Here is a 9,348-nt window from a genome sequence, read left to right on the forward strand (position 1 = left end):
GTTACATCATATAACCACTTATTTTCATTCTTGTGTGTATTATTCTCTTTCTATAATTGCAATCTTTGATTTGTTTGATTCTCTATGTCCATTATTTTGTGTATACATGCATTTATATGATTGAGGTCATCGTTTCAAATAGCTCACTTACCAAAATAGCCTTACCTTTTATCTTCCATCATAACTAGAAAATGGATTAATACAGACAGATTTACAGACGGATTTAGTTTTTATTACAGACGGATTTTTGGTTACCGACGAAATTACCGACGGATTTTGTCCCTCTGTAAAAGCCCCGTCGGAAATTATTTACCGACGGATTTTTTTCCGTCAGAAAATTACAGACAAATTTTTACCAGTTACCGACGGATTTTCCCTCTGTAAATTCTGCATCCATTTTTTCGAAGGCGACGAACTTTCTGACAGATTTTCTATCTGTAATTACAGACGGATTTTCTGACGGATTTTCTGTCTGTAATTACAGACGGATTTTTCGTCTGTAATTAGAACTTTGGAAAGCCATTCTATACTCTAAATACAGACAGAAAATCCGTTTGTAAATTCGTCGGTAAAGTAAAATAATTTTTTTAATTTTTTATTACAAAATAAATATAAATTTAATAAATACAAATTTTTATCTAATTTGCATTCGAATATTTATAATATTTCTAAAAATAAACAAATTCATCGTAAACAAACAAGTCAATATAATTTAAAACATAAACAAAGTGTATTGATATATCAACCATAATAATAAATAACCATACATCAACAAATTGTATTGAGTAAATTAAAAGTTGTTAATGGTATCCAAAGGGCTCTAAATAATTTTCCTCATACTAGTAAATTAAAAGAACTATGCTGCAAGCAACTCCTATTCAATTTCCTAACTTATTTGAACAATTTTCGTTGCTCTAATAATTAACTTGTAATAGAGGATTCATTAGATGAAGTTGGTGAAGGAGATCCTGTATTAATTCCACTTATCTCATCTGCAAAATTCAATTTACTTGCTCTTTCTGCTGCTGCTGCTTCTTCTTCATCATCCCAACTTTTCTCACATTTCAATTTATATACTTATACACATGCCTTTAAGGCTGGATTCCCCACTGTAATTCAGAGACGTTTTGGTCATCATTCAAACATGTCAAGAAATCAGCATATCTAAAGCATCATGAAAACATTCTTAATACTCAGTCAATAATATTTTGAATATGAAAGGAAATATTTTAAATAGAAATGATGACATGCACAACCAGTGAGACAATAAGATATCATCTAACTCAGGGAAAAAGAGGTAGTACAAGATCAAAAGAACTAGTACAATTTTTATTCAGAGACAGCAAAGACATAACAATAAGAGGCACATAAACCAACATTAGTGGATGTATGTTTACAGAGATCCAAATATTAAGAGAGCAAGCTAGTAGAACATACTAAGGATATGTTGAAGTGATGTAATATCTAGGTATGTTGATTTAATTTGATCTTAGGTTGATTTAATCACTATGATTAGATTGTTGTTTATGATTAGGTTGACTCAATGATAGGAGGGAATATAACTCACTCAAGAATGTAAACAGGCTCATGCATAAAGCGTTTTAGTCCAGCTTCAAAAATATTATGTGCCATCTGCATGGAAAAGCCGGAAAAGTAATCATATTATCATATAGCCTTTAACTAATGAGTCTCATCTTCTTCGCTAGAAGGCATTCATCCAGAAGAATAGTTATTGTAAAGCACATGAATGTATGCAATACATATAATAATATACTAACTTTATAAATACACAAAGCAAAAGACATAAATAAAAGGAAACAGGTAGGACCTTTGGGTCTTTGTCAAGACAAAAGGCCATTGTAGCATAAGCAACATAAACATGATATGTGCATCTTGGAGATTTGCGTGCATCCAGAAAGTACTTCCGGGCTGCTTCAACACCTTCGGTTCTTCGTGGAAAACGAATGAACTGTACCATGAAAGAGATGTCACTTCTTTTGCAAGGATAACTAGCGGGGAGACAAAAAGAATATAAAATGCTCTACACAAAATAACTTCATTTTTCTTAAATGAACTTATTGCAGAGAATAAAATGTGAATTTTATTCTTTTCAACACAAATATGACTTTCACAAGTTTATCTAAATGACAGTGAAATGTGTTTGGAATCCATCATCAAATACAGTAGACAAAACATATGGGCAAGAATAGAGTTCTTTCAAATAAGACGCAGGACAAAGCATCTAAACTTGAAATTCTGATGTAGGAAAAGTTTTAAAATTTGATCAATGATTTTCAATTCATAAAAAGATGGGAATAATGAACATACTTGGAAATTATCCTTAACCAAAATGTATGGAGCACTAAAATTATGTAAAATTACTCAGTAAGTCCTTGTAGTTTCACCAAAATTCAATTGTTAAACTATTTATTATCTCTGAGCTTTCACAAGTTTACACTTACTAACTCAAAATACAAGCTAATGCTCACACATTCTTTTATAATAAATTTGTACTAGTTTAACTAAGATCTAAAAAGATCAGTGAACCCTCAGTTCTTCAAATGATTTTACAAGGTTAGATGCACACTTGGTATATGATGATCCTATCAAAGAAACGCATTGCAAACACCATAAACATGTTATATATGGGGAAACCAATTGATGAAATTAATACACAGAAAATGCCAATATAGAGAGGAAAAGAAAATATACATGCTAACAACGCTTGCAGGGAGAAAATGCAAAATCCACATTTGAGCAAGCATAAAATAAATAAATAAATCCACATCTAAGCCAGATAAAATAATCCACCAACAAAATCAACACAAAACACCGAAAGGCACTAAAAGTCTGAAGAATAGAGGCAGCTCCATATTTGATTTATTATGCAAAATATCACACACTTACCAGTGCAGAAAGATAAGGCAGTGACAAAACCACTAGCAATCTTCGGTGAAATTTTCATGCATGACTCATTTTCTGCATGTCTGCTTCAGCTAAAATGAAGAAAACACCCCGTTAGAGACCGTAGAAATAAGATAATGAGCAGCATAGAGTTCTCAATGGAAAGCACATGCATTAATGGCGTTAAAAGTTAAACAGCCAATATACACACTCAAAGCTAATAATTATACTCTTAAAGCACTAACAGGTTTGTCTAATCAAGAATATTCTTCTGATTATAACAAGAGTTAACAAGATAATAGATGAAAGAACCCACTCGGTACTAAAGTCATTCCCATAAGGACGTAAAAAGAGGACTTGACCAATTGTCTGAAATGAAAAAACAGGAGTGATGGTTATAACAACTTCATCAGAAAAATAGACATTTTAAAAATTAAAAAAGAGAGTATTTTAAGTTAGAATAAAGAAGATATGAGTTTTAAAAAGATGAGAATTTTAAATCTAAACATGAGTTAAGAGAAAATGCAGTGTTCACATAGATCACAAATTTCCTGACCTGTACAATTGCAAATCCAACTGACGCATATCGAGTGTATTAAAGAACTTTCTTTCTTCCAGCCTCGCCTTCTCTTTTCTGAAGATCTTGCAACTTCGGATATACCTGTGCAAGAAGCTGGAAAACAATTTGTGCATTGATGAGTCCAGAAAATGAGTCCAGAGTGCTTAATAAACTATTCTGATCTAAATTTCCAACAAAAGCCTCCCTATTAACCCCACCTAGAGGAATATACACACCAAGACGTGACAAGGCAAGAAACCTAAAAGCTTAAGAAACTTTCCTGGTAATGGACCTTTAAAGAAGTCTCCAAAATCAATTGAACTATCCTCTATAGCAGCTGCAAATACGAAGATAAATAATTACTGCTACATAACATCAAGTTCATCAAATGATCAAGTCAGAAATTTTTATCCTCATACAAGTTCTGAATAGAGCAGTAAGCATCAAACATATGCAATGCAGTAAAACTGGATATTCCAGCTTCTTAAAGAGCACTGCAGCTTCAGCTCTCTTTTGTATTGATTCAGAATTTGAAAATAGCTTCCCCTGGTTAGAGGGGGAAAAGTCAAATTGTAGCATCAATTATCCTTTTCAGTAAAACAGTAGAGATTTTAAGTTAACTGTAATCTATGTACTTTTAAGTCTTAGCCATGTTTGGAAGGATTGCTAATGTCAGCTAATCCTATTGAATATTATTGGTCAGTAAAATAGTAGTTGGTCACTAAATAAGATAGCATATAGCAATTCAACAAGGGCAATATATATGCCAATGTATAAGCTGATAAGGGAGGCAGAAAAAGGACATCAGCAGTGTTAGTGAAGGACATCTCCTAAGAAAGGCACATGCCTTAGAAGCCTTGGCCATGGCAGTTTTCTGGTCCTCAGCAGTAACAAAAGGCAGAATTGGTCATCTAATATAAGAAAGTTTATTGGTCATGAAGTAGTACATACAAGTAGTACTCATCAATTATATTAGGCATAAAATAGTGGTTTAATAATAACTAACAACTTCAAGCAAGGAAAAATACTACCAATCACAAATGCAAAACATGAGAAAATTTACACCCAATTTCATAAGCAATCCAAGAGGAAAGTACCTAAATCTTGTGAATTGGGAAAAGGAAACACAGAAAATAAGTTCCGCTCTTTTCCATCTCTCTCAGAAAATTCATCAAATACATGGCAAGCATAACAATACTGAAGCGAGACAATCTCTCAAGCATGTTCCTCCAACAACAATAACAACACAAAAAAGCAAACTCAACCCTATAACAGTGACGTTGATTCAATACCATTACCATAATCCATTCAGTTTTAACATACACAAAAAAGCATAGAATCATTCATATGATATTTTCTACCATTAACAAATTCTGTTGGATGAAAACCAGTGTGTGAAATTACTCCATATATATCATCATTGATGGAAAATCTAATAAATCCTCGAAAAAACTATTTGGTCAGTATTAGCATGACAACTAAAACCGAAGTCCTGAAATCTATAACAAGACAAACTACCTGAAACCCTGTGTATCATAAAAACACATCTTCGAACCAGCATTTGCCTTTGGAAGAGCAGATCGTTTCACATCTTTTTCACCAGTCATGACTCTGTTTCCTACAGCTCTAACAGATCTCTTCTTTTTAATTTTTTGATCCAACCCTTCACCTCCAGCAAGTTATTTTAATATGTTAAGAATCAATTTGAGTACATATAAAATATTACAGGCCTAAAACTAAAACTAACTTACCTAAACTATCATGATCAATAATAATGTAGTTATTTAAAATCAAATGCTTGTCTACTTATATAGCAAGTATTTTACATCAAAGCATCTCCACCTCATGTTTTCATTCCATAAATTTCATTCATATGAATGAATGTGTGTTTTGGGGGTAGGAGGGTTGTTTTTGTTTACCTTCATATGAATGAGAAATCAGAGAAAGTTGAAGGCATAAAATAAGTGGCAAGCTATACCTAGACTTAATCCATCAAGCAAAACAAGAAAGATATTAGAGTGATTTTTATTCTACCTATCATTGTAACCTTTAAAATAAATTGTTGTTCAGTAAAGATCTTAGAGTGATTCATATTCTACCTACCTATTCAAAATCCTTGTTAATAATTTTTACAAAGTAATCAGGAGGATTCTAGAGACTTGGGCAAGGAAAACCATTTGATGAGAAAAACTGCAGCAAAAAACCGAATTCAATAAGCCATTGATTTGCAGCAACAAATACATATATGGACAAACGATACTGATTTCTAACCTTATTGGCAGCTGAGACAGGTCCAAAGTAGCTTATTGCTTATTGCTTATCAAACATTTATGTGAGTAACTTCTATTCTATTTTATTTTATTTATCTAATCACTAACACGAGTTGCATTAAAGACTTTACATCCACGCCATCACTAACTCTCAATTCCTAAAGGTCTATTAGTATTCTGAGGATCATAGGGTTCACCATAAAAGAAGTCCGAAACAACCACATAGTAACCAGAAGCTGCAATCTTGTCTGCAAGCTTCCTAAATAACAAAAGATGAACAATGTTATTTAGGATAGGAACATATTGAGATGGAAACATAGATAATTGACAATAAGAGCATATTGAATTATATTAGCATCATGTAACACCCTTTTTCCTCAAACATCCTCCTTGTCTTGCAATATCCAATTTCAAACTTCAAATAAGTAAATAAAGAAACAAATAAATAAGAAACATGGAACCCAAATCTATAAAGAGCAACTGGCGTATTAAGAGCAAAACACTGATCTACCTATTAAGAGCAAAACACTATCTTAAGGTGGTTGCTGTTGAACTCTGACTCACTATAAGAAAGCAACTGGCATAGAAGCTAACCACCATCCCACAGCGTCTCTGCAGATATAATAGAACAACAGAAGAGACTAACTAATACATCAATCACCTGAAAAATACACCATACATAAACATAGAAATTGAACACTGATTAATTAAGAATGTGCAATTCTAGGGTTCCAAAAACAATCAACCAAATAGAATAAACAAACATGTATACAATATGAGAAGAAATAGATTAAACCAGCGTTACAATGGTGAAACTGAAAAAGTTTCAGTAGCCTCTTCAAGCTATATAAATCCAAGTGTTTCGCACATTGTATAAGAACGAAAAATACTAAGATGAATGATTGAAATCAATGCATTTATCCACACAAAAAAATCACAAATAGAATATAATCGTGAAACAAGCTCAGAACAGGTGATCGAATCCCTAAGCTAAAAATTAGAAACATTTAAACAGAAGAAAGAGAATGGAAAAGACAAAATTACCATCGGTTCGAGATACCAGCATGTGATAGAAACTGCAACAGGAAGAAGAAACTCAATCAGCATCAACAACAAAAAGAAGATAGAAACTGCAAAGAAAAATTAATAAACCTAAAATTGGCACAGAAAAATTGAACCCTAAGCAACAGAATCACAAGGAGGGGGCTCGTGCGACGCAAGGGATGACAGAGAGAGATCTGCGACATCAGCAATGACGGCAGTGGCGGAAGAAGCTCGTGGACGGAGAGAGGAAGAAGCTCATGGACGGAGAGAGGAAGAAGATGATTTTAGTTGTGTATAATGTGAATGGAGCTCGAGAGAGGGGAGATAGAGTTAGGTTTAAATGAACATTTTCCGACGGAATATTTTAAATTACAGATGAATTTTTCATCTGTAATAATTTAATAAAACGTAGCGTTTTGCCTATTGAATTACAGATGGATTTTCCGTCTGTAACCTTTTTCCATGGAAAAAAAGTTAAATTTTCTGACAGAATTATTGACAGATTCTCTTTTCCGTCTGTAATTTATGCTAATTCATTTTTTTTGTTTTCCGACAAAAAATCCCTCTGAAATTCTCTTTGTATTTCCGTGGGATAAAATCCGTCAGAAATATCCGTTTGTAATAACTAGTTTTCTAGTAGTGCATTATTAGCCAATTTTGAACTTATGCTAAACCTATTTGGTCTTAATTTTAGCACATTACAAGCCTAAGTGAAAAACAAGTAAATGTCCCTTATTTGGATCTTTGATTAGTTTAGACTAGTGAGAGTGTTTATCATTCAATTGTGGAAAATTTGAGAAGATTTGGGAATATTGGGTAGAGATAAAAGCATATTTTTGTATTTCTATTAAAAATATTAGAAATTGGGTACATACTCATGCATTAAATATTTAAATCATATGCATTGATGCTCTTGTATATATTATAGTTTGAAAAGAAAAAAATAATAAAAGACAAATAAAAAAAACATATATATATATATATATATATATATATATATAAAGAAAAAATAGAAAAAAAGGAAGAAAAAAAGAAAGCAATAAAAAGGGGACAAAATGTCCCAAAGTGAAATTCAATAATAATAATCAATGTATATGGGTTGTGATAAAAAAAGAGAATGCATGTGTGTGTGGAAAAGTAAAAAATGGGTAGTTAGGTTAGCATTTAAATTGTATAGGTTGTCATAGGTTAGGTGGGAAGTTTAAGTTAATCAAAGATTCAAATTCTAGTCCACTTGACCAAATACAATCCTACTTTGACCCTAGTCCCATTACAACTTATGTATAAGTCCTCATGATATTTGTATGCATGCATGGAATGATTGTTGATTGTTAGATAAAAAATAAATCTTGGAAAGCATGATTAGAAGAGAATTGAGTGAATCAATACTATACACTTGAGTGTCTAGAGCGGATACACATCCAATGAGGGTTCGACTGTTCAATTACATGTTTTCACCTAATATCATCTCTCATCTTGCAAGTTTGTAAACTATTTTTATTAACTCAATTCAATTATGGATTTGACTTGATTGTTAATACCTTTAGCCCTCATTGGCATATATGCTTTCTTAGAAATTGATTTATTTTGACCAAGTAATTGCATGCTTGTAGATAGAGTGCATATATGTAGTTTACTTGCATTGAATAAATATTGATACCCTTTTGTTTCTTTCTTGAGTTTAGCATGAGAAAATGCTTAGTTTAAGTGTGGGAAGGTTTGATAAACCCCAATTTTGTGGTTTATCTTGTACTTAATTTAGGGAATTTTATCAATTTATCTCACATTTATTCAATGAAATAGCATGGTTTTATAATTCTCCCTAAATTTGTGATTAAGTGTGAAAACATACTTTTTAGGCCTTAAAATAGCTAAATTTAATTCACTTTAATTCCATTTGATGCCTTGATATGTTTGTTGAGTGATTTCAGATTTATAAGGCAAGTATTGGATGGAAGAGGTGAAGAGAAAAGCATGTAAAGTGGAGAATTCATGAAGAAATGAGCATTTGGAGGATTGAAGGCCACGCGCACGCGTCACCCACGTGTACGCGTGAGGAGGAAATTTGCCAGTGACGTGCACGCATCGACCATGCGCACACGTGACGCTGATCACGTGACCTCATTAAAGTGAATTTGCTGGGGGCAATTTCTGAGCTTCCCAAGCCCAAATCCAACTCATTTCTGAGGCTATTTCATGCAGAATTCAAGATGGGACAAGGGGGAGCAATTAGTTTAGCATAGGATCATGCTTTAGGTAGTTTTCTAGAGAGAGAAGCTCCCTCTTCTCTCTAGAATTAGGGTTCTTAGGTTTATTTTTCTCTTAGATCTAGGTTTAATTTCTTGTTTTCATCTTGTTTCTTTTACATTTTCATGCTCTAGTAGTTTAATTTCCTTGTTTCTTCTTGTTAATTTTCCTTTTTATGTCTCTTTTTATGTTTATGAACTATTGTTGGATTTGGATTTTTTTTAATGCAATTCATGTTTGATGTTCTTTTATTGTCGATTTGAGTTGTTATTGTTATTTTCTTGCAATTGGTAGTTGTAGAATTCATCTTTTCTTGCACTTTTA

At 32.5% G+C, this 9,348-nt stretch overlaps 1 protein-coding gene across 26 annotated transcripts; it reads right to left on the reverse strand.

Moving 5' to 3' along the window:
- Nucleotides 1-708: 708 nt before the first annotated feature.
- LOC112702481 (uncharacterized) lies at nucleotides 709-7,113 on the reverse strand. 26 transcript variants are annotated; one of them, XR_011863680.1, is made up of 10 exons: nucleotides 6,912-7,101; nucleotides 6,778-6,809; nucleotides 5,567-6,345; nucleotides 3,682-3,800; nucleotides 3,461-3,577; nucleotides 3,221-3,273; nucleotides 2,908-2,996; nucleotides 1,829-1,969; nucleotides 1,568-1,632; nucleotides 709-1,109 (listed from the first exon to the last, which is right to left on the reverse strand). XR_011863680.1 is itself a non-coding variant. In XM_072199135.1 (10 exons), the coding sequence occupies exons 1-4, from the start codon at nucleotides 6,978-6,980 to the stop codon at nucleotides 3,682-3,684; spliced, it is 282 nt and encodes a 93-aa protein (XP_072055236.1). In that variant the 5' UTR covers nucleotides 6,981-7,113; the 3' UTR covers nucleotides 709-1,109; nucleotides 1,568-1,632; nucleotides 1,829-1,969; nucleotides 2,908-2,996; nucleotides 3,221-3,273; nucleotides 3,461-3,577. The 26 variants fall into 26 exon arrangements, 7 of the variants coding, with proteins under 7 accessions (XP_072055236.1, XP_072055235.1, XP_072055237.1 ...); XR_011863676.1 differs by having other exon boundaries at nucleotides 4,982-6,345; XR_011863674.1 differs by having other exon boundaries at nucleotides 3,461-3,800; nucleotides 5,567-5,653; nucleotides 5,735-6,345; nucleotides 6,912-7,100.
- Between the last annotated feature and the right edge of the window lie 2,235 nt (nucleotides 7,114-9,348).

This window comes from Arachis hypogaea, chromosome 7 (genome assembly GCF_003086295.3).
Source record: "Arachis hypogaea cultivar Tifrunner chromosome 7, arahy.Tifrunner.gnm2.J5K5, whole genome shotgun sequence".
NCBI classification, from domain to species: domain Eukaryota; kingdom Viridiplantae; phylum Streptophyta; class Magnoliopsida; order Fabales; family Fabaceae; genus Arachis; species Arachis hypogaea.

Coding starts and splice junctions, on each gene's coding strand:
- LOC112702481 (XM_072199131.1), bottom strand. CDS start 6,980: ATGTCGCAGATCTCTCTCTGTCATCCCTTGCGTCGCACGAGCCCCCTC. Junction 3,578..6,777: donor GCTGGTATCTCGAACCGATG/GTAATTTTGTCT, acceptor ATTGTTTTCCAG/CTTCTTGCACAGGTATATCC. Junction 1,970..2,907: donor TGCCTTATCTTTCTGCACTG/GTAAGTGTGTGA, acceptor TTCATGGTACAG/TTCATTCGTTTTCCACGAAG.